At 48.2% G+C, this 26271-nt stretch overlaps 1 protein-coding gene across 2 annotated transcripts in view; it reads right to left on the reverse strand.

Annotated features, from left to right (window-relative positions):
• PIAS4 (protein inhibitor of activated STAT 4) overlaps positions 1–25406 on the reverse strand; it is a 104172-nt gene extending 78766 nt beyond the window's left edge. Inside the window, exon 1 of one of the 2 annotated variants that reach the window (XM_075352605.1) lies at positions 25228–25406. In XM_075352605.1, coding sequence (XP_075208720.1) covers positions 25228–25389 — 162 coding nt within the window. In that variant the 5' untranslated portion in view covers positions 25390–25406. The remainder of the gene's footprint in view (positions 1–25227) is intronic. The other variant, XM_075352606.1, reaches the window with a different exon arrangement.
• Between the last annotated feature and the right edge of the window lie 865 nt (positions 25407–26271).

Here is a 26271-nt window from a genome sequence, read left to right on the forward strand (position 1 = left end):
GCGCCTAGCCTCTGAAGTGGCAAATATCATTCTGCCAGACATTTCCATCACACTTAAAGAAACAGTCACCACGGCGCTCCAAGCGCTGCAAAACCATCTTGATGAGACAGTGGCGGCTATAGAAACCAGGTTATCCACCATGAAAGATTATTTTAGCTCTGACCACAAGATGGTAATGCGCCTATCTAGAGAAAATCTAATCCTAAGAGACCGTATTGATGACTTAAAGAACCGATCCAGAAGAAGCAATATACACACAGTTGGTCTCCCAAAATCATATCCACAGGAGAAACTGCGAGGACTATGTGAATCAATTATACCTAAAGCCCTGGGAGTCTCGGTGAGTAAGAGGATATCCATCGTATTGGTCCACCAAGGAGGAATCTGGAGGAGGATACCACCAGGCGCCCAAGACAAGTCATAATAAAATATATGGACTTTACCGACAAGCAGGAGATAATTCAGGCATATAAGAAAGCATGTCAGCCCATAGAAGTGAAAGGAACTCGAATCCTGCTGTTTGAGGACTTCTCAGTGGAGGTGACCAGACAGCGCAGGCCATATGCTCAACTCTGTTCAAACGTAATCTAAGGTTCCAACTGAGATATCCTGCTGTGTTAATCATCCATCACTGAAATGAAATGGCTCCTCCAACACGATCTCTTATCCGATCTCTTATCCGAAGGAAGCAGAAGACTTCGTTGAACATTACATTTAACCTCATAACGACGGCCGTACGACTTAAAGCGGCGGCAAAACAGGGTACTTCTTCTGTTCCGCTTCTTTAAAGCGGCGGGCCGAAAAAACCCTGTAGCGCCCCCCAGCGACCGAAAATCTCGGGGGTTTCAGCTACAGGGGGTAGCTGAGACCCCCCAGATTATGAATCGGGGTGTTTTTTTTGGACCCCGATAATGTGATCGCCGGTATACACCGTATACCGATGAACACATGAAAAAAAAAAAAAAGAAATGACCGGTAAAACTGATTTCTTTTTCATCTGACGTGATCAAACATGTAAGATGAGAAAGAAATATAAACCCCTAGTGCCCCCAAAAGCCCCCGGTACCGGAGAGTCCCCCCCCACCCCTACCCCCCCTCCGGAAGTCAAAATGGCGCCGAAGCGCACAGAAAACTGCCGCCGCCGCCAGTTCTGCATTAATTTCCCTCCGATCTGAAATGATCGAACATTTCAGATCGCAGGGAAATGTCCTCCCCCTGACCCCTCCTCCGGTACACCGGAGCCCTCTGGTACCCCGGTTCTCCAAAGAGCCCCCCGTTCCCCCCGCCGGAGCATGCAAGATGACGGCGCGCAGCGCACAGTAGCGCGCGGCCGCATTCATCCTGCTCTTTCTGCCGCATGTGACGACAGAAAAGTTGTTGCCAGGTCTCCCGCCGTCACCCCCCGTCAGCCCCGTTACCTGGCTTCTGCTCCGTCCCCGCGATCACTCCGCCTTCTTCTAGAAAGCTGGCGGCGCATGCGCAGACAGCGGCTGTCAGTTGGATCCTTGCAAGCAGGGACGCTGACCTCGCTGCTGCACTGTGGACCGGGGGAGAGTGAGTGCAGTAATCTGCAGCCACACTCCTCACATGGAGAGCCTGCTGTTCTAGAAAATGGGGGGTACGTTCTGTGAGCGTGCCCCTCATATTCTGGAATGAGGTTACTGCAGGTCACTCTGCCCTAGGTTGGACTGGGGCAGTGTGAGTGCAGTATTCTCAGATTACTGCACCCACACTGCTCATGGAGAGCTTGCTCTTCCAGAAAATGGGGGATACGTTCCCTGAACGTTCCCCCCCATATTCTAGAAGGTCCAGAGTCGTCGAGGGACCTCCAAAATGGATTACAGCGACCAAAATTTGTTTATTTTCAATAAATTGGTGAAAGAGGAATGTTTCGTGGAGTTTTTTTTTTTTCAAATAAATTTTTTTTTTTTGTCTTTATTTTTTTCTATTACTGACTGGGTTAGTGATGTCGGGTATCTGTTTAGATGCCGTGACATCACTAACCCCAGGGCTTGATGCCAGGTGACATTACAGCTGGTATCAACCCCGTATATTACCCCGTTTGCCACCGCACCAGGGCGCGGGATGAGCTGGGGCGAAGCACCAGGATTGGCGAATCTAATGGATGCGCCACTTCTGGGGCGGCTGCGGCCTGCTATTTTTAGGCTGGGAAGAGTCCAATAACCATGGCTCTTCCCACCCTGAGAATACCAGACCCCAGCTGTCCGTTTCACCTTGGCTGGTGATCTAATTTGGGGGGGACCCCACGTTTGTTTGTTTTTTTTAAAAAAAAAAAAAAACCGCCTGGGGAGCCCTCCAAATTGATCACCAGACAAGGTGAAGCTGTCAGCTGTGGTTTGCAGGCTACAGCGGTCTGCTTTACCCTAGCTGGCTATCAAAAACAGGGGGGACCCCACGTCGTTTATTTTAATTATTAATTTTTTGGGGGGCTAAATACAAGGCTAGGCACCCTTTAGTGCCACATGAAAGGCACTAAAGGGCGCCAGCTTAGAATATGCAGGGGGGTGGGATGTTATATATGTTTGACATTCATCCATTGTAGCATTTTAGGCTGTGTGCCCACGATCAGGGTTTCCAGCGCTTTGGGCGCAGTGATTTCCCTGCGTCCATAACGCTGCGTTGTGCAGTAGAAGCACAGTGGAAGGATTTTTAGAAATCCAGTGCCCACTGTGCTTCTCTTCTCCGCAGCATACACTGACCTGTGGTGCAGCTTCCCGAGCCTCAGCATGTCAATTTATGCTGCGGAGATGAGTGTTCTCTGCAGGTAGCATAGAGCTCCACAGCAGCCTGAACCCAAATCGTGGGCATGGGCAGCTGCGTTCTCCCGTGGACAACACTCACATCTCTGCAGGAAGGCTGACACTGTGTACTAGACGCCGTGTCGCTGGATCATGGCCACATAGCCTAAAAGTGAGAAATTTGTTGCTACAGCAACATTTTTGTGAAGTACCTGTGGATTCAAAATGCTTACTATACTCCTGAATAAAATCCAGTTTCCAAAATGGGGTCACTTGTGGGGGGTTTCTGCTGTATAGGTACCCAAGGGGCCCTGCAAATGTGACACGGTGCCCGCAATTTATTTCAACTTTTCCAGAATTCAAATGGTACTCCTTCCATTCCAAGCCCTCCCATTTATCCAAACAGAGGTTTTTGGCCACATGTGGGGTATCCCTGTGGTCATAAGACATTGGATAACAACCTGTTGGGTCCACGGTTTGTTGTTGCCTCTTGAAAAAGTAAGAAATATGATGCTAAAGCAACATTTTTGTGAAAAAAATGAAAATTTTCAATATGGGAACCTAAGCTTATCAAATTCTGTGAAGTACTCTTGGATTCAAACTGCTCACTATACACCTAGATAAAAGCCTTGAGATGTCTTGTTTCCAGAATGGGGTCACTTGTGGGAAACCTCCACTGTTTAGGCACCTTAGGGGCTTTCCAAATGCAACATAGCGTCCGCTAATGATTCCAGCCAATTGTGCAGTCAAATGGCGCTCCTTCCCTTCCGAGCCCTGCTGTGCACCCAAACAGTTGATTTCCACCACACAAGGTATCAGCATACTCAGGAGAACTTGCACAATAAATTTTATGCCGATTTTTTTCCTTTTACACTTGTAAAAAAAAAAGCTACCTGGTTGAAATAACAATTTTGTGGTAAAAATTTATTTTTTTATTTTCACAGTTCAACATTATAAACTTCTGTGAAGTACCTGAGGGTTCAGGGTACTCACCAAACATCTAGATAAATTCCTTCAGGGGTCTATTTTCCAAAATGGGGCCACATGTTGGGGAGATTCACTGTATAGACACCTCAGGGTCTCTCCTAATGCAACATAGCGTCCGCTATTGATTCCAGCCAATTTTGCAGTCAAATGGCACTCCTTCCCTTCCGAGCCCCGCCGTGTACCCAAACAGTTGATTTCCACCACATATAAGGTATCGCCAAACTCAGGAGAAATTGCACAATAAATTTCATGGTGATTTTTTTCCTGTTACCCTTGTGAAAAAAAAGCTACCTGGTTGAAATAACAATTTTGTGGTAAAATTTTATTTTTTTATTTTCATGGCTCAACGTTATAAAATTCTGTGAAGCACCTGGGGGTTCAAGGTACTCACCAAACATCTAGATAAATTCCTTGAGGGGCCTAGTTTCCAAAAGAAGGGAATTTTGTTACTTACCGTAAATTCCTTTTCTTCTAGCTCTTATTGGGAGACCCAGACGATTGGGGTATAGCTACTGCCTCCGGAGGCCACACAAAGCAACTACACCAAAAAGTGTAAGGCCCCTCCCCTTCTGGCTATACCCCCCCCGTGGTATCACGGGTTCTCCAGTTTTAGTGCCAAAGCAAGAAGGAGGAAGCCAATAACTGGTTTAAACAAATTAACTCCGAATAACGTCGGAGAACTGAAAAAACCGTTCAACATGAACAACATGTGTACCCGCAAACAACAAAAGAATCCCGAAGGACAACAGGGCGGGTGCTGGGTCTCCCAATAAGAGCTAGAAGAAAAGGAATTTACGGTAAGTAACAAAATTCCCTTCTTCTTCAGCGCTCTATTGGGAGACCCAGACGATTGGGACGTCCAAAAGCTGTCCCTGGGTGGGTAAAGAAATACCTCATGTTAGAGCTGCAAAACAGCCCTCCCCTACGGGGATGTCACTGCCGCCTGCAGGACTCTTCTACCTAGGCTGGCGTCCGCCGAAGCATAGGTATGCACCTGATAATGTTTGGTGAAAGTGTGCAGACTCGACCAGGTAGCTGCCTGGCACACCTGTTGAGCCGAAGCCTGGTGTCGTAATGCCCAGGACGCACCCACGGCTCTGGTTGAGTGGGCTTTCAGCCCTGAAGGAACCGGAAGCCCAGCAGAACGGTAGGCTTCCAGAATTGGTTCTTTGATCCATCGAGCAAGGGTGGCTTTAGAAGCCTGCGACCCCTTGCGCTGGCCAGCGACAAGGACAAAAAGTGCATCGGAACGGCGGATGGGCGCCGTGCGAGAAATGTAGATTCTGAGTGCTCTCACCAGATCTAGCAAACGTAAGTCCTTCTCATACCGGTGAACCGGATGAGGACAAAAAGAAGGCAAAGATATATCCTGATTAAGATGAAACGAGGATACGACCTTAGGGAGAAACTCCGGAATGGGGCGCAGCACTACCTTGTCCTGGTGGAACACCAGGAAGGGAGCTTTGGATGACAGAGCTGCCAGCTCAGACACTCGTCGAAGCGATGTGATCGCAACAAGAAACGCCACTTTCTGTGACAGACGAGAAAAGGAAACGTCCTTCAGAGGCTCGAAGGGCGGCTTTTGCAGAGCAACTAGTACTCTGTTAAGATCCCATGGATCTAACGGCCGCTTGTACGGGGGCACAATATGACAGACCCCCTGTAGGAACGTGCGCACCTTAGGAAGACGTGCTAGACGCTTCTGAAAAAACACAGATAGTGCCGAGACTTGCCCTTTAAGGGAGCTGAGCGACAAGCCCTTTTCCAACCCCGATTGCAGGAAGGAAAGAAAAATGGGCAATGCAAATGGCCAAGGGGATACTCTCTGTGCAGAGCACCAGGATAAGAAAAGCTTCCACGTTCTGTGGTAGATCTTAGCAGACGTTGACTTCCTAGCTTGTCTCATTGTGGCTACGACTCCTTGAGATAATCCTGCGGACGCTAGGATCCAGGACTCAATGGCCACACAGTCAGGTTCAGGGCCGCAGAATTCTGATGGAAAAACGGCCCTTGGGACAGTAAGTCTGGTCGGTCTGGCAGTGACCACGGTCGGCCGACCGTGAGATGCCACAGATCCGGATACCACGATCTCCTCGGCCAGTCTGGGGCGACGAGTATGACGCGGCTGCAATCGGATCTGATCTTGCGTAACACTCTGGGCAAGAGTGCCAGAGGTGGGAAGACGTATGGGAGCTGGAACTGCGACCAATCTTGAACCAAGGCGTCTGCCGCCAGAGCTCTTTGATCGCGCGACCTCGCCATGAATGCCGGGACTTTGTTGTTGTGCCGGGACGCCATTAGGTCGACGTCCGGCACTCCCCAGCGGCGACAGATTTCCTGAAACACGTCCGGGTGAAGGGACCATTCCCCTGCGTCCATGCCCTGGCGACTGAGGAAGTCTGCTTCCCAGTTTTCTACGCCCGGGATGTGAACCGCGGATATGGTGGATGCTGTGTCCTCCACCCACATTAGAATGCGCCGGACTTCTTGGAAGGCTTGCCGACTGCGCGTCCCTCCTTGGTGGTTGATGTATGCCACCGCTGTGGAGTTGTCCGACTGGATTCGGATCTGCTTTCCTTCCAGCCACTGTTGGAATGCTAGTAGGGCAAGATACACTGCCCTGATTTCCAGAACATTGATCTGCAGGGTGGACTCCTGCGGAGTCCACGTCCCCTGAGCCCTGTGGTGGAGAAACACTGCTCCCCACCCTGACAGACTGGCATCTGTCGTGACTACTGCCCAGGATGGGGGTAGGAAGGATCTTCCCTGAGACAATGAGGTGGGAAGGAGCCACCATTGTAGAGAGTCCTTGGCCGTCTGGGAAAGAGAGACTTCCCGTCCCATTGGCGGAAAATGTCGCATTGAAGTGGGCGCAGATGAAACTGCGCAAAGGGAACTGCTTCCATGGCTGCCACCATCTTCCCGAGGAAGTGCATGAGGCGCCGTAAGGAGTGCGACTGGCCCTGAAGAAGAGATTGCACCCCTGTCTGTAGGGACCGCTGCTTGTTCAGCGGAAGCTTCACTCTCGCTGCTCGAGTATGGAACTCCATGCCAAGATACGTTAGTGACTGTGTCGGTGACAGATTTGACTTTGGAAAGTTGATGATCCATCCGAAAGTCTGTAGAGTCTCTAGCGTAGCATGTAGACTGAGTTGGCATGCCTCTTGAGAGGGTGCCTTGACAAGTAGATCGTCTAGATAAGGGATCACCGAGTGTCCCTGAGAGTGCAAGACTGCTACCACCGCCGCCATGACCTTGGTGAAGACCCGTGGGGCTGTCGCCAGACCAAATGGCAGAGCCACGAACTGCAGATGGTCGTTTCCTATCACAAAACGTAGAAAACGTTGATGTTCTGTAGCAATTGGCACGTGGAGATAAGCATCTTTGATGTCTATTGAGGCAAGGAAGTCTCCTTGAGACATTGAGGCAATGACAGAACGGAGAGTTTCCATCCGGAACCGCCTGGCGTGCACATGTTTGTTGAGCAGTTTTAGGTCCAGAACAGGACGGAACGAGCCGTCCTTTTTTGGAACCACAAAGAGATTGGAATAAAACCCTCGCCCTTGTTCCTGAGGCGGTACAGGAACCACTACTCCTTCCGCTCTTAGGGAGCCCACCGCCTGCAGCAGGGCATCTGCTCGGTCTGGATGTGGGGAGGTTCTGAAGAACCGAGCTGGAGGACGAGAACTGAACTCGATTCTGTACCCGCGAGACAAAATGTCTGTCACCCACCGGTCTTTGACCTGAGACATCCAAATGTCGTAAAAGCGGGAGAGCCTGCCCCCGACCGGAGATGCGGAGGGAGGGGGCTGGAAGTCATGAGGTAGCCGCTTTGGAAGCGGTTCCTCCATTTGCTTTCTTGGGGCGTGCGTGAGTCCGCCAGGAATCTGAGATTCTTTGCGTCCTCTGAGTCCCTTTGGACGAGGAGAATTGTGTCTTGCCCGAACCTCGAAAGGACTGAAACTTCTGCTGCCACTTTTTCTGCTGAGGTTTGCTTGGTCTGGGCTGGGGTAAGGAAGAGTCTTTACCCTTGGACTGTTTAATGATGTCAGCTAATGGCTCGCCAAACAGTCTATCTCTAGATAATGGCAAGCTGGTTAAACATTTTTTGGAACCAGCATCTGCTTTCCAGTCCTTTAACCACAAGGCTCTGCGCAAAACTACCGAATTGGCGGACGCCATTGAGGTGCGGCTGGTAGATTCTAGGACCGCATTGATAGCGTAGGACGCAAACGCAGACATCTGCGAGGTAAGGGACGCCACTTGCGGCACCGCTGGATGTATGATAGCATCCACTTTTGCTAAACCAGCTGAAATAGCTTGGAGTGCCCATACGGCTGCGAATGCTGGAGCAAACGACGCGCCGATAGCTTCATAGACAGATTTTAACCAAAGGTCCATCTGTCTGTCATTGGCATCTTTAAGTGAAGCGCCATCCTCCACTGCAACTATGGATCTAGCTGCAAGTTTGGAAATCGGGGGGTCAACCTTTGGACACTGGGTCCAGCGCTTGACCACGTCAGGGGGGAAAGGATAACGTGTATCCCTAGAACGTTTAGAGAAACGCCTTTCTGGATGAGCGTCGTGCTTCTGGATTGATTCTCTGAAGTCAGAGTGGTCCAACAAAGCACTCAATTTACGCTTGGGATAGAGGAAACGAAACTTCTCCTGCTCTGCCGCTGCCTCTTCTGCTGAAGGGGCTGGGGGAGAAATATCTAACAGTCTATTGATGGCTGAGATAAGATCGTTTACCATGGCGTCCCCATCCGGGGCATCGAGATTGAGAGGGGTTCCAGGATTAGACTCCTGATCACTCTCTTCAGACGCATCACAGGGAGACTGATTGCGCTGAGACCCTGAGCAGTGTGATGACGTTGAGGGTCTTTCCCAGCGAGCTCGCTTAGGGTGGCTGGGGCTATCATCTGAGTCATAATACTCAGCCTGTGAAGCCGGGGACCCCCTTGCAGTCTGAATTAGTTCCAACTGAGGGGGATTAGAGGACAGAGACCTCGCCGTGTCCATAGACTGAGCCCCAGGCATGGATTGCAAAGTTTCAAGGATTTTTGTCATAGTCACAGACATTCTATCAGCAAAAACTGCAAAGTCCGTCCCTGACACCGGGGCAGGACTTACAAGCGTCTCAGCCTGGGTCACTACCTCTCCGGACTCCGGCTGGCGAAGCAGCACCGGATCTGAGCATTGCACACAATGGGGGTCATTGGAGCCTGCTGGTAGAGCAGCCCCACATGCAGCACACGCAGTGTACACAGCCCTAGCCTTGGCAGCCTTGCGTTTTGTGGATGACATGTTGCTGCGTCCTCAGAGCGATCTGGGGTATCCAGCCAGAAAGCGACCTCACAGTGCAAGAAATAAATAAATATATATATCTGGTGACACAGTACACCAATACACACTGAGGCACTAGAGGGGCCAGCTGAAATGCCGCTTACCGCCCGCTTAAGAGCGGGTGTGTGGTCGCCAAAAGCCCCCTAGTCCAGGTCTCCCAGAGCCTTGCGTCCTTCCTCCAGCCAGACTGCATGTAATGGCTGCCGGCGTCCTGGGAGAGGAGGGGGGGCGGGCCCTGGGCGTTCATGGCTAAGAGCGGGAAGCCTGCTTCCCTCTGTGCCTAGTGAGAGGGCTGGAGCATGTAAATCAGGCTCCAGCCTCCGTCGCTGCTGCGAAACAGCGTCCCTCCTCTACCCTGATTGACAGGGTGGGGGCGGGAACGAAGCGGAGCTAGGCCGCAAAAGCCGGGGACTAAATTTATAAACGCCGCCGCCGTAAAAGCGCGGTCGGCGTGTCCCCGGCGCACTACAAGTCACAGCAGCGCCGCCGGTCCAGTGGGGGACGGCGCTGCGTTCACACAACACAAAAGTCCCCCAGTAAACTGCAGGAACACCAACTCAAGCGTTACGGTCCCCGGCGCACTACAACGCCCAGCCAGCCCGGAGTGTGTCTGTGCCTGCCGGGGACACAGAGTACCTGTATGATGCAGGGCCATGTCCCTGATTGTACTCCTGCTCCGTATCCATCAGGTGCTATGGGTCTGTGGATGGAGCCCGGCGTCAGAGCTTTGAGGCCGGCAGGATCCCACTTCCACAGAGCCCTATCAGGGGATGTGGAAGGAAAACAGCATGTGGGGCTCCAGCCTCTGTACCAGCAATAGGTACCTCAACCTTACAACACCATCCACGGGTGAGAAGGGAGCATGCTGGGGGCCCTATATGGGCCCTCTTTTCTTCCATCCGACATAGTCAGCAGCTGCTGCTGACTAAAATCTGTGGAGCTATGCATGGATGTCTGACCTCCTTCGCACAAAGCTTGAAAACTGGAGAACCCGTGATACCACGGGGGGGGTATAGCCAGAAGGGGAGGGGCCTTACACTTTTTGGTGTAGTTGCTTTGTGTGGCCTCCGGAGGCAGTAGCTATACCCCAATCGTCTGGGTCTCCCAATAGAGCGCTGAAGAAAGGGGTCACTTGTGCGGGGTTTCTGCTGTTTAGGTACCTTAGGGGACCTCCAAATGCGACATGGTGCCCGCAATCTTTTTCAGCCAAATTTCCTTTCCAAAATTCAAATATTGCTCCTTTCGTTCCAAGCCCTCCCATTTGTCCAAACAAAGGTTTCAGACCATATGTGAGGTATCACCGCGCTCATAAAAAAGTGGGTAACAAACCTTAAGGTCAAATTTTTGCAATTACCTCTTGAAAAAGTGAGAAAATTGATGTTAAAGCAACATTTTTGAGAAAATTATTAAAAAATTTTCAATATGACAATGTAACGTTAACAAAATCTGTGAAGTACCTGTGGATCCAAAATGCTCACTATACCCCTAGATAGAAGCCTTGAGGGGTCTAGTTTCCAAAATGGCGTCACCTGTGAGGGGTTTCTTCTGTTTAGGTACCTTAGCGGACCTGTAAATGCAACATGGTGCCCGCAATCTATTTCAGCCAAATTTGCTTTCCAAAATTCAAATATTGCTCCTTCTGTTCCGAGCCCTCCCATTTGTCCAAACAGAGGTTTCTGACCACATGTGGGGTATTGGCGCGCTCATAAGAAAGTGGGGAACAAATTATGGGGTCCATTTTGTTGAGTTATTTCTTCTAAAAGTGAATAAATTTGGGTTAGAGCAACATTTTTAGGTAAAATTTAATTTTTGCTTTTTTTCATTCCACATTGCTTTTGTTCATGTGAAGCACCTGAAGGGTTAATAAACTTCTTGAATGTGGTTTTGTGTACTTTGGGGGGGTGCAGTTTTTAGAATGGTGTCACTTTTGGGTATTTTCTGTCATCTAGGCCTATCGAAGTCACTTCAAATGTGATGTGGTCCCTAAAAAAATGGTTTTGTAAATTTTGATGTAAAAATGAGAAATTGCTGATAAACTTTTAACTCTTCTAACTTCCTAACAAAAAAAAGTTTTGTTTCCAAAATTGTGCTGATGTAAAGTAGACATGTGGGAAATGTTATTTATTAACTATTTTGTGTCACAGAAATCTCTGATTTAACGGTATAAAAATTCAAAAGTTGAAAATTGCTAAATTTTCAAAAATTTTGCCAAAATTCAATTTTTTTTCATAAATAAACGCAAAAAATATTGTCCTAAATTTGGTACTAACATGAAGTCCAATATGTGACGAAAAAATCTCAGAATCACCGGGATCCGTTGAAGCGTTCCAGAGTTATAACCTCATGAAGTGACACTGGTCAGAATTGCAAAATTTGGTCTGGTCATTAAGGTGAAAATTAGCTCCGTCACTAAGGGGTTAAAGAACTCAAGCCGTGGAAGTATACATCACAGACGCTGAGACTGCTGTACATACATCACATAGGAGACATAGATCACTGGAGACATGGGGGCTCATGCTGCTGTAATGTATGATCCCCACTCCATCCATGTCTTTGGGTGCAGTGGTGTAATTGTGGGACACCACTACATCCACTTTCTATGTGAGCAGTGGTGTAATGTGTGATCCCCGTTCTGTCCACTTCTATGGGAATAGTGGGGTAATGTGTGGCACTGCTCTGTCCACTTCTGTGGCAACATTAGTATAATGTGTACCCCCTTGTCAAATGGAGTGGGGATGACATTACACTACGGCTCTCATATCAAAGACAACATCTACAAGTTGAGTGTTCTCCCGTTTTTGTGGGTTTCCTCTGAATTCTCTGATTTCCTAACACTCCAAAGACATTCTGATAGGGAATGCAGATTGAGCCCCAATGGGGACAGTGACGATAATGTCCGTAAAGTGCTTAAGAATATGAAGGCACTATATAAGCAACGTATAATGAATAAATCATATGTGATACACAGCACTGAGCCCTATATCAAATTCCAACATATGTGATTCTGGATGCATAACTAACAACACATGATGGGTGAGCAGCACTAACAGAATCGGTGCTGCAACCCGTCCTCTGCGACACTTCCCACATGCCAATTACTTTGCAGTCACCAATCAAATGGCTCTGCACTGTGATTCTAAACTTCATCTTCCCTTATCCTTTTACAAACACCCAGAAGAAAAGGTGAGGAGTGATAGACACCAGCAGATCCAGATCAAATTTACTGCAGTCTGAAGTGAAAAATATCAACCTTATTTTTCATATTTTACACCATTAAAAAAGGTTATATAAAACAATTGTGATCATTAATACTTTACATTTCAATAGTTGAATACATTTTTCTTGATGACAACTGCCCTTCACAGGGAATTGCTCAGAAGAGTCAACCCTCTTAAATATATGGGCATGTAGGTCTAAAAAGATTTAAAAACCAAAATGATATCTTGATATCTACGATGATATTTATTCCAGTGGAAACAATGATATTCTTAAGGCCCCGTCACACACACAGATAAATCTTTGTTAGATCTGTGGTTGCAATGAAATCATGGACAGATTGTTCCATTTGTACACAGCCACAAACCTGGCACTGATTGTCCACACTTTCACTGCAACCACAGATCATAAGCAGATTTCTCTCTGTGTGTGCCAGGGCCTTTTATGTGTAAACGAGCTGTGAAGATGTATGGTCAGAACAGAAATGTCCCAGAGAGTCTGCCTGTAGGGACGTCATTTCCCCCCTTATACGTTTTCCAATCAAAATCAGGAAGAGACATGCAGGGTAAAGAAGGCACCCTCACAATAGCTTAGAGCTGGTTTGCCATTGTTATGAAACATACACTGCTGAGCTGTATGTGATTACATAGCGCCCAGTGTAGAGCAGACATCAGTATGATTAACCATTCTTCAGCCTTCATTAAAGCAGCTAATGTGGATGAAGGGGCAGTACTGCAGAGCTAACAGAACTATGAATCTGGAGAGCTGATAGAATTGTGTGCGACAGACAAAGCTCAGCACCGATACACTCCCCTGCCCCTCCACCCCACTACCTGTCATGAAGAAAGCTGAACAAGTGTTCAGTATAGAACATTTTGGATCACTTCACATTTATCCTGTGCTCTACGCCAAGCACCTACATTAGGGTTTCCATCTACATCTCTGAAATACGATTGGATCCATTCACTATAATGAGGCAGCAGTGTACCTTGGACTCTGTTTGGCCTCTGTTCAGAGATGTCCGTCTGTTCAAAGGTGCACAAAAGTGTTGTTGACAACACTTTTGTGCATGCCTAAAAAGATGGACAATGCTGGACCATAGACCAGACGGGAGTTCAAAGTGACTCCCTCTGCCTCAGTACAGTGACTTTTCTGTTGGAAATTGTGTCTGAATCACACATCCTCAGTGTAAAGCACAGGACAAATATGAGCCACACCGTACTGCAGTCTTTGGGAGGCAGAATAAACAATTCAACAGCAGTTGAAGATTTGGCTTTGTTACTAGTTTTTATGCCGTTAAAAGGGAACCTGTCACCACTTTTTTGGCCTATAAGCTGCGGCTACCACCAGTGGGCTCTTATATACAGCATTCTAACATGCTGTATATAAGAGCCCTCACATAACGGTCGCGCTGCGGAGGATTCTAGTCAGATGGGAGTCTCCATTGTCCAGTGCCACCTCTTTCGGCCATCTTTGTCATCCTACTTCTGTAGCCGGGGTGCATGACGCGTCTACGTCATCCACACTCGCCGGTATTCAGGTCCTGAGCAGTGCAGATCAAGGTATTGTAGTGCGCCTGCGCGGGACCGCCGAGTGTCTGACGTACACGCGTCATGCACAAAGGCTTCAGAAGGAGGACGAAGATGGCGGAAAGAGGCGCCGGAGCTGGACAACGGAGACACCCATCTGACTAGAATGCACCGCAATGCGACCGTTAGGTGAGTATTATAAAGTATTTTTTACATTCTACACAGCGACCAGGGATCTTATATACTGCATGTTAGAATGCTGTATATAAGAGCCTACTGGTGGTGGACGCAGCTTATAGGGCCCCAAATCTGCTGACAGGTTCGATTTAACATTGCAGTATAAGTGATTAAGTGGCTTTATTCCTCCGGTAAGTACGATTTCAGCCATACCAGATAGAGATAGATAGAGCTACTATCACCAAATAATAAAAAAAAAAAAAAAAAAAGTTTTTATTGCATCACAGAATTTTGAAGGCTACAGTTTTTTTAAAAACTTTTCTGCCAAGTCATGTGAGGGCTGTTTTTGTGCACTCCCTCTCCCAGCCCCCTAAATGCTACGATAGCTGTGCACCACTTAGAGCAGACCTGGGCAAGGGGCGGCCCGCGGGCCACATCCGGCCCGCCTGCTCTCTGTGACCGGCCCGCCCGTCTTCAGCCGGTGCAGTGGAGCCGGGCTGCAGCGTGCCGGGCAGGGAGAGATCCTGCAGCTCCGCACAGTAGGTGCAGGCAGCAGAACGCAGGAGTCTCTGCTCTGTTCCCTGCCGGCACTTTGTCAGTGACACACGCGCGCGCTCTGATGTTATCAGTACTGCGCTGCATGTGTCATTTCAAAAGTTCCCGCCCGGCATGAGAAGGAGCAGCACAGCGGGGGCCTTCACGGAGAGAAGCAGCGGCGGGGGCCTTTCGCAGAACAGCATCAGCGCAGCCAGGGCCCATATAAGAGAAGGAGCAGCTCAGCGGGGGTCCGTACAACAGAAGGAGCAGCTCAGCGGGGGGCCTGTACGGAGGTGCCTGAGGACGGGGACAAAAACAAGGGAGAGGTAAGTAGTGACTAATAAGCTGAGGAGGGGACAATGGGGGAGGGGGGGACTGGTGACTAATACTGGTGGTGTAGTGGTGTAGTTTTACAGGTGTAGTATATGGTGTGGTGTAATATAGTGGTGTAGTATATAGTGGTGTAGTACATGGGGTCAGGAGCGTAACGACCGCGGTCGCAGAGGTCGCCACTGCGACCGGACCAGCAGGGTTATAGGGGCCCGGCAGCCGCTCTGCAGAGCCGGCTGCCGGGCCCCTATGTGTAGTGCCGCTGTGTAGTGGCCGACAATGCGACCGTCAGGGGGCCGGCCTGTGAGTCAGGGGAGCCCAGTGTCAGTAGAGGGGCCCCTGACCTGGAGAGGCCACCAGCCGTGTCTGAGCTGCAGCAGAGCAGGAGTGCTCCTGCACAGCAGACGGAATAATCCATCCTGCAGGACCTGCGATGACGTCACGCCCATGTGACTGTGTGGGAGGAGACAGGATGCCGGGCAGAAAGCAAGAGATACTGAACCCTGAAAGAGATTTGGACACATGATGACTGGTAAGAAAAGAGGGGACATGAGGGGGAAGGGGGCTGCAGGGTGAGTGGCATATGAGGGAAGATGGAGTTGCAGGGTGAGTGGCATATGAGAGCTGCAGACTGACAGAACAGAAGGATGTGAAGGGGTGCAGAGTGTTTGAGAGGGGTAAGTTGGGGTACAGGCAGGGTGAGATATGTGGGCATGGTGTGTGACATATCGGGGTGTAGTGTGTGAGATCTGGGGGGTGCAGGTTGTATGGGGAGCAGGGTGTGTGAGATATGGGGGTGCAGGTTGTATGGGGAGCAGCCAGCAGGGTGTGTGACACATGGGGGTGTAGTGTGTGTGATATGGGGATGCAGGCTTTATGGGGAGCAGGGTGTGTGACATATGGGGATGTAGTGTGTGTGATATGGGGGTGCAGGCTGTATGGGGAGCAGGGTGTGTGACATAAGGGGGTGTAGTCTATTACAGGTGTACTATATGGAGGTGTAGTATATTACAGGTGTACTATATGGAGGTGTAGTATATTACAGGTGTACTATATGGAGGTGTAGTATATTACAGGTGTACTATATGGAGGTGTAGTATATTACAGGTGTGCTATATGGAGGTGTAGTATATTACAGGTGTGCTATATGGAGGTGTAGTATATTACAGGTGTGCTATATGGAGGTGTAGTATATTACAGGTGTGCTATATGGAGGTGTAGTATATTACAGGTGTGCTATATGGAGGTGTAGTATATTACAGGTGTGCTATATGGAGGTGTAGTATATTACAGGTGTGCTATATGGAGGTGTAGTATATTACAGGTGTGCTATATGGAGGTGTAGTATATTACAGGTGTGCTATATGGAGGTGTAGTATATTACAGGTGTACTATATGGAGGTGTAGTATATTACAGGTGTGCTATATGGAGGTGTAGTATATTACAGGTGTGCTATATGGAGGTGTAGTATATTACAGGTGTAGTATATAGGGATGTAGTGATGTAGTATATTACAGGTGTGCTATATGGAGGTGTAGTATATTACAGGTGTGCTATATGGAGGTGTAGTATATTACAGGTGTACTATATGGAGGTGTAGTATATTACAGGGGTGCTATATGGAGGTGTAGTATATTACAGGGGTGCTATATGGAGGTGTAGTATATTACAGGTGTGCTATATGGAGGTGTATATAGTGGTGTAGTATATGGGGGTATAGTGATGTATATTACAGGTGTACTATATGGAGGTGTAGTATATTACAGGTGTACTATATGGAGGTGTAGTATATTACAGGGGTGCTATATGGAGGTGTAGTATATTACAGGTGTGCTATATGGAGGTGTATATAGTGGTGTAGTATATGGGGGTATAGTGATGTATATTACAGGTGTACTATATGGAGGTGTAGTATATTACAGGTGTGCTATATGGAGATGTAGTATATTACAGGTGTAGTATATAGGGATGTAGTGATGTAGTATATTACAGGTGTAGTATATGGAGGTGTAGTATATTACAGGTGTACTATATGGAGGTGTAGTATATTACAGGTGTGCTATATCGAGGTGTAGTATATTACAGGTGTGCTATATGGAGGTGTAGTATATTACAGGTGTGCTATATGGAGGTGTAGTATATTACAGGTGTGCTATATGGAGGTGTAGTATATTACAGGTGTAGTATATAGGGGTGTGTGTAGTGATGTAGTATATTACAGGTGTAGTATGTGGAGGAGGTGTAATGATGTAGTATATTGGGTAGAACTGAGTTAATTATATTAGTGCGGCCCTCTAAACCAATCCCAATTTCTCATGCGGCCCCATGGGAAAATTAATTGCCCACCCCTGACTTAGAGGGTTTAACAGCCAAGGATGGTGCGGGCGCAGTCTCTGGCTGTGAAAACCAGAGCTTGGTTATCACTTATGCCGTGCTCCCGTCTGCGATACACATGCGCAGCTCCGGTGCCCGCGCCACCACCATTATGCAAGTTTACCTCATAGGTCGCGATCTATCTGACCATAACAAACTTACGTCAAAGGTTGTGAAGGGATAAAAAGCAGCATTATACACAACAGACTTAAAGGGGTGGTCCAAAGGCTGAAGAAATTTTTCATTTACATCCCTACCAATTTATTGCTAAAATCTAAACTAGTTACTAATATGGCTACATATAAAATTCCCTAACTACACTAACTGCTATTCATTGTTTTTCCCCTTACTACCTGTCGGATGATGCTTTCTTTGAGAATCTCAGTACATATGCTCAGATACTCAAAGAAAGGCCAGAGTCACACTTGCGAGTGCCTTGCGTGTATTTTGCGCGAGTCTCTCATTGAATCATCCGGCACAGACTTGCACTCTCCTGACAGGAGTGAGACGCTCCTGTCCTGAGAGTGTGAGTTCATGCCGGGTGATTCAATGAGAGACTCGCGCGAGTTACACGCGAGGCACTCGCAAGTGTGACTCTGGCCAAAGCATCATCATGGGGCAGAGACTGTAGTCACTACCACAGCCTCTGCCCCCTCACAGTAATGAAGCGTCATCAGTGTCCAAAGCTTCAGCACCTGGCCTTGCTCATGCACGCTGTTATTGGACGATGTGCACAGTGACAGCGCACTCTGTGTTGCTGGCTCAGATCAGTACAGTCAGCAACAGAGCAGCATGCACATTCAGTGTGCGGTGCCAGAGTACCCAGCGGCATTTAGAGACCAGCACTACCTCCGCAAGTGACATCCCTTGCAGGGCAGCGATGGTCTCTGCACACCAGAGATTCCGCCTACGCAAAAAGAGAATAGTCAAATTAATGAGGTTATAGGGCAGTTGAAAGAATTGTACCAGATTGTCTTAGGTCATTAATGAGAGGACTTGTGATGAGCGGGCATTACTATGCTCGGGTGCTCGATACTTGTAAGCAGGGCTGTGGAGTCGGAGTCGGAGTCGTGGAGTCGGAGTCGGAGTCGGAGCTCATTTTGGTGGAGTCGGAGTCGGTATAAAATGCACCGACTCCGACTCCTAAAATATATAATAAATTGGGGACAGGAGTGCAATGCAGAATGTGCTGAATATTTTACTAAATAATAACATTTAGTATAATGCTTATATTTAAGTGAAAAATTTATTGTAGTACAATGTGAACATCAGACATTTAATTGTTTTTATGATACAATAATCAAGATATTTGGATAGAACATAAAATATTTATTGGAATACAACTTTAGAACACAAAAAAACTAATAAATTGTAAATATGTAATATATATAATATATATATATATAGTGTATATACACACACACAAGATATATATGTAATCTACTGTATATTACATAGTGTATTACATATTTACAATTTATTACAGTTTTTTGTGTTCTAAAGTTGTATCCAATAAATATATTTTATGTTCTATCCAAATATCTTGATTATTGTATCATAAAAATTATTAAATGTCTGATGTTCACATACACATATTCATGTACTACAATAAATTTTTCACCTAACTATAAGCAATATATGTAGGAGTCGGAGTCGGAGCCGGAGTCTGAGCCGGAGTCGGTGCAAGAGAATTTGAGGAGTCGGAGTCGGAGTCGAAGGCTTGGCTTACCGACTCCACAGCCCTGCTTGTAAGGAGCAGTTTGATGCTAAGACTGGCTCAACACATTTACAGAGTACAATGGAAGTCACTGGGAAAAGAGTTAAGCCCATCCAAGATCAAAACTGCTCATTACGAGTACTGCGCACCCAAGCATAGTAGTGCTCACTCATCACTAGAGAGAACTAGCAGCGTGCTGGACAGAGATTAGGGAGATGTAGAGTTGTGCAGAACTGTGGAGAGCTATGTGGGTAAGAGTGATCAGATTTAGTAAAGTATGAGTAACCAGTACAAAGACTGGCACAAAGTGGTGGCATCAATATAGTGGTTGGACAGAAACAAGATCCATTCTGCCGCAATCATGATATATTGGAGAGGGGAGAGTTTAGTGAGAGGGAGACCGATGAGCTGCAGTAGATAATCCAGATAAGAAAAAAAATCAGAGAAACAGTAAGGGTATGTTCACACTGGGCATTTTTACAACAAAAATATGAGATATCTGAAATAACACACACACTATGTGAAATACCTCCGGTTTTCCTGCTTCTGAAAAGAACAACCATGTCAATTCTTTTCAGCACTTTTGCTACAGTTTTCACCCTAGTGACAGGTGGACTCGCAGATACTCTGTGAGTCCACCTGTCACTAGATACCCGGTATTGATCCAGGAATCTGGCTGGCACTTATATGGTGTTGGGGATAGGGGGATTGGGGCAGGCGAGGTATATTTACCGAATCCCCGGAGCGGCTGTACCACCAGCAGCTCCTCCACTTCCCCGCTCATTACATATTCACTGCTTTGATCTGTGATTGGTTGCAGTCAGACACGCCCCCAGCATCTGACTGCAACCAATCACAGGCCGGGTCTACATAGAGAATGAGTGAGCCGCGCATTCAGCGATGACCTCACTCAGACTATTCCTGGTCACATGTATCGCCAGCTGTGACCGGGAATCACCTGAGTGAAGTGACCGTGATCGTGTGGCTCATTCATTCTCTGAAGCTCACAGCAGGCAGTGCTGTCCTGTGGCTGCTCGCTGCGATCTTCAGATGTAGCAGAGCTGAATTGCCATGGGACCTCGTGTGGATTATGATCTGCAGAGGTGATTATGGGGTTAATAAAGTGGTGAAAGAGGGGGCTTTTTGTATTTTATTTCAAATATAGGATTCTTTTCAGTGTTTATACTTATTTCTTTTCACATTGCAGATTGGGAATGGGGGTGTCATATAGACGCCTGCCATTAACAATCTAGGGCTTAGCCGCAGCTATGAGCTGCGATTAACCCCTGATACTACCCCGATGGACACCGCACCGGGGCAATTCGGGAAAAGCCGGGTAAAGTGCTGGGATTGTCACATCTAATGGATGCGACAATCCTAGTCGGCTGCAAGCTGATATTTTTAGGCTGGGTCTCTGCAGCCTGAGAATACCAACCCACAGCTGTGGGCTTTATCTTGGCTGGGTACCACTCGCTGTTTGTTTTTTTTTTAATTATTTAAATAAATAAAAAAAACAGTGTGGGGTCTCTCTTATTTTGATACGCAGACAAGTTAAGCACAGCTGGGGACTGCAGCCTGTGGCTGTAGGCTTTATCTGTGCTGGGTATTAAATATGGGGGACCCTACATTTTTTTTTTTTTATTGTACGATAGACTGGCAGACTCCAGTGGAGAGGGGGGCGGGGGGAAGCAGTGAATATGCATGAGACTAATGAGCGGCACCGGAAGTAGGAGGCGCCGTGGGAGCAGGTACAGATGAGTCTAGAATGTATGGGCTCCTTCCAGGTTAACCCTAGAACGCATACCTGGGGCCTCGCAGGCCTGCTAGGTTACTTGTTTTCTATGGTTGATTGCTATGGTTGCACGTTCTAGGGTTAATGGACGTGACCAGCTAGGTTAGGGGGCGTGAACGGCTCAGTTACTGAGCTTGGAGATGTTTTCTCTCTGCCACTACAATCATGCTTCGCTCCCCTGCCCCCATGTGATAGGGGCCTGTTGAAGACATCATACCTGGAAGGAGCCCATACACTCTAGCATCTACCGGAGACTGGCAAGTATAGCGTGCTTGCTTTACTTTTTTTTTTTTTCTTTCTACCTGCGTGCCGGAACCAGGTCAATCTCGGCCCGGCTCAGCACTCGGGTACTCTTGAGCCCTTGCTTTGCTGGTCTTGACATCACATAAAAAAAAAAAAAAAACGCCACAAAAAACGCAGATGACTTCCAGGAGACATTCTGCCACAAGATTCGGTTTTAGTCAGGTTTTGGTAAAAAAAAAAAAAAAAAAAAAAAAAACACGCTGCAAAAACGTCCTGCGTGAACATAGCCTAAGGGCCTGTGCACACTTGCAGGTTTGTTAAAGTTTTTCTGTCCAGATGTCACAAATACTAAAGGGAATCCTGATGTCACCAAAGTGATGAGAATCATGAAATTTTATGCACGTTTATATTTTACTTAAATTTGCAGCATGTCAATACTTTTTTGCTGCAGAATTCACACACACTAATGATTGGCCAAAATTTGCACCAAAAACGCATGTCAAAACCTTGACTAATTTTTCGCAGCCTTTTTCCTGCCAAGAGATGCAGAAATGATGTTGAAATTTCTGCACCAAATCAATAACGTGTGCACATCCTAAGTGCTTTTGCTGAATCAGAGGTAAGTAAATCTAGAATTCTAGAGATATTTTTGCGGTGCAAGTGACATAAGCACAATGTGTTAATATTAAACCAAATCAATTTTAAAGTATTGCTTAGGTCATCTGCAACAGTCATGTTCTTACGTGGTGGCCCCTGAGAAAAATTGGCAACCACTGCAATAGAGAATTTAAAGGGGTATTCCTGTTAAGATGAATCATTATTCCAATAGATTTAGTGTTATGTGGTAAATCTGAGGGTCCAACTACTGGGACCCCAATGATTAGTAGAACAGGGATCCCTTCTATGAATTGAGCAGATGAACTATTACAGTGGAACCACGCTTAACGAGTAACCCAGTTAACGAGAATTTCACTGAACGAGCAAAGCTTTCTGTAAATTTGTAACTCTGTTTACGAGAAAGCTTTGCTGTACGAGCAAAATCCTCACCGCACACACTTCCGGTTCTGTACATCCACAGTGCTCTGACCCGCTCTTGCAGTCCACACAAACACACACAAGCACACACAAGCACGCACACACAAACAGTATTATGCTCACCTTACCTTCCGTTCCATCGCCGGTCTCATGGTGCTTGTAGGTAGGTGGTGCATCGCGACGAGAGAGGAATCCTCACGGTGAACTACAGGACCCAGGAGGCCGGCGATGGAACGGAAGGTAAGGTGAGCATAATAAGTTTACCTTCCGTTCCATCGCCGGTCTCATGGTGCTTGTAGGTAGGTGGTGCATCGCGACGAGAGAGGAATCCTCACGGTGAACTACAGGACCCAGGAGGCCGGCGATGGAACGGAAGGTAAGGTGAGCATAATATGTGTACCTTCCGTTCCATCGCCGGCCTCCTGGGTCCTGTAGTTCGCCGCTCCAGGATGTGTATCGGCAGGCAGCGCGACGAGGCAGGAAGTTCCGCTGTCAGACGCTACTCAAAGGCAGCGCGCTGGCCAATCAGAGGCAAGCAACTCCTGCCTTTGATGTCAGCGCTCTGGGTGCAGAAGTTCCTCCCTCGTCATCATGGTTACCCGATACACAGCCCGTACTAGAGAACAGCAAGTCCCAGGAGACCGGCGATGGAACGGAAGGTAAGGTGAGCATAATATGTGCATGTGCATGCGTGCTTGTGTGTGCTTGGAATGACAATAGGGGACCAGGATGGGACATTTAACAAGTTGTGGAACGAATTGTCTGCATTACAATGATTTCCTATGGGAAATCTTGATTTGCTGAACGAGTAACTTGGTTAACAAGCACAGTCCCAGAACGGATTGTTCTCGTTAACCAAGGTTCCACTGTACTTCTCCCATGAATTTGCTGTACTCCACTAAGTCACACAGTAGTGGTACACATTTTCAGAGGACTCTGTCCACTGCGATCATACACTGTCACAATCCCGGTCGCCGGGCGATCAGCTGATCGCTCACAGAAGGCGGCCGCCGGGCGATCAGCTGATTGCTCACAGAAGGCGGCCGCCGGGCGATCAGCTGATTGCTCACAGAAGGCGGCCGCCGGGCGAACAGCTGATCGTTCGGCTGCCGAGAGAGATCAGTCGGGCGGAGGATGCAACGCAGCGTCATCAGTCACAATTTCAACGCTCATACAAGTATATGGAAACAACGGAATCCGCCAAACGGATTCCGTTGTTTACCAGAGCGGCGGATTGTGACTGATACAAATTGACGAAAATGTGAACCTAGCTGTAGAGATATATTCAGACAGCAGTCCAGTGGCACACACTTCCAGGGGACTCTTCCTACTGTGATCATACACACTGTCATCCTGGGTGGCTCACAATTCACTCTATGGAGCACACACTGTTCATGTAGGAGGTGTATACGGATGCAGACAGCAGTCCAGTGGCACACATTTCCAGGAGACTCGGCCCTCTAATATCATATACACTGTCACCCTGGGCAGCTCACAACCCACTCTATGGAGCTCACTTCGATAATGTAGCGATATATACAAATTCAGACAGCAGGCCAGTGGCACACATTTCAAGGAGACTTGGTCCCCTGCAATAATACAGTCACCCTGGGTAGCCCACAACCCACTATGGATTGCACACTGTTCATGTAGGGGTGTATACGGATTCAGACAGCATGCCACACATTTCCAGGGGACTCGGTCTCTAGATATCATACACACTGTCACCCCGAGTAGCCCACAACCCACTCTATGGAGCACACTGCGTTCATGTAGGGGTGTATACGGATTCAGACAGCATGCTACACATTTCCAGGGGACTTGGCCCCTGATCTCATACACACTGTCACCCTGGGTAACCCACAATCCACTCTATGGAGCGCACTGCGATAATGTAGGGGTGTATACGGATTCAGACAGCAGGCCACACATTTCCAGGGGACTTGGCCCCTGATCTCATACACACTGTCACCCTGGGTAGCCCACAATCCACTCTATGGAGCGCACTGCGATAATGTAGGGGTGTATATGGATTCAGACAGCAGGCCACACATTTCCAGGGCACTTGGCCCCTGATCTCATACACACTGTCACCCTGGGTAGCCCACAATCCACTCTATGGAGCGCACTGCGATAATGTAGGGGTGTATACGGATTCAGACAGCAGGCCACACATTTCCAGGGGACTTGGCCCCTGATCTCATACACACTGTCACCCTGGGTAACCCACAATCCACTCTATGGAGCGCACTGCGATAATGTAGGGGTGTATACGGATTCAGACAGCAGGCCACACATTTCCAGGGGACTTGGCCCCTGATCTCATACACACTGTCACCCTGGGTAACCCACAATCCACTCTATGGAGCGCACTGCGATAATGTAGGGGTGTATACGGATTCAGACAGCAGGCCACACATTTCCAGGGGACTTGGCCCCTGATCTCATACACACTGTCACCCTGGGTAACCCACAATCCACTCTATGGAGCGCACTGCGATAATGTAGGGGTGTATACGGATTCAGACAGCATGCCACACATTTCCAGGGGACTTGGCCCCCTGATCTCATACACACTGTCACCCTGGGTAACCCACAATCCACTCTATGGAGCGCACTGCGATAATGTAGGGGTGTATACGGATTCAGACAGCAGGCCACACATTTCCAGGGCACTTGGCCCCTGATCTCATACACACTGTCACCCTGGGTAGCCCACAATCCACTCTATGGAGCGCACTGCGATAATGTAGGGGTGTATACGGATTCAGACAGCAGGCCACACATTTCCAGGGGACTTGGCCCCTGATCTCATACACACTGTCACCCTGGGTAACCCACAATCCACTCTATGGAGCGCACTGCGATAATGTAGGGGTGTATACGCATCCTCACATGGGATAGAACGCAAGTTTGGTGGGAGGTTTGCGGCTCAGACGCAGGGCAGCTGCACACGGACATGAACCCAGAGCGTCTTCCTACCACCCGGGGGAAATGGGATGACGCGGTTATTTACTGCCCAGGCACAGAAGGCAACATAATGGGCGCATAATGGGAGACAGCGGGCACAGACCGGAGGCTAACCAATGGCTCACTATTTCTTCTGGAACAATTAAGAAAGTGCGCACGGAAGCTGAACAATAACGCACCGTTCGCAGAACCTCCCCCATCTTTCCCGGTCTCACCTTCGCTTCCACTAGCTCCGCCGCCATCTTGGACTCCAGCGACCTCCGCGCCGGCCGACGACGACGCCCCACGTGACACAATTCCGTTGTGTCAGACCTATCCCCATCCGCTCCAGGCCTGGCCTGGCTAGCGGCTCTACGCGCCTGTGCGCGAGTCTCCATGTGTATTTTTCCACCAATCACAGAAGGCGGGCTTGTAGGGAGTCTTCCCACCGCCGTAGTTGGGTGACGCAGTGCTTTGTCAGGAGAAATGGCGGGTTTTCAGCGTGTGAGGGGTTTTTAGGCCGGAGTCACACTTGTGAGTGACTCGCATCTCATCACCCGGCACGGCCGCACTCTCCTCACAGGAGCGGGTCAGCTGCATGTGTTCCCGTGTATTGGAGCCGCTCCTGTCCAGAGGGCGGAAGGCCCCAGGGTGATGAGACTCGCGGGACTGACTCCGGCCTCACCTCAGCGCCTATTGCTAGCGGCAGCTGGTTGCGGAATTGCTTTATTCACCAACGGTTCCCGTTGCTTCTGCCCCTTAATCCCCCTGAGAGACCACCATTTTGTGCCTTTTCTTAATTCTTTCCTTCCAAGAACCATCATTTTGCAGACGAGTCAGTTTTTATAACCCCCTCTTTACCATATAGTGTGTTTATTTTTGGGCATAGCTGAGGATACCCAAAAACCCATTCTGCTCTCTATTTTTTTTGTTCACCATATGGGATCCATATTTCTCGATTTGGTCAGTTTGAAGAATTTCACACCTGGCAGTGCCAAATATCTTACTGGATTTTGCAGTTATAGAAATTGCTCTTTGCATTACACAAAAAGTGAGCTAATTTGAAGGGAACTTGTCAGGTCCAATAACACTACCTACAGATATGAGGCTAATCTAAAGGCTAATAGCATTATGGAGGTGCAGCACCTGGGAGAAATTCACTATTTCTCTCAGGAGCTGCCTATTGTCATCCGACATGGGCAGAGGACGGAGATCGGAGGCTGTGATTACACCCTGGCATTGATTAACAGAGTCAGTGTAAGGCCCCCTTCACATGTCGG

Source organism: Anomaloglossus baeobatrachus, chromosome 1, assembly GCF_048569485.1.
Source record: "Anomaloglossus baeobatrachus isolate aAnoBae1 chromosome 1, aAnoBae1.hap1, whole genome shotgun sequence".
NCBI lineage: Eukaryota > Metazoa > Chordata > Amphibia > Anura > Aromobatidae > Anomaloglossus > Anomaloglossus baeobatrachus.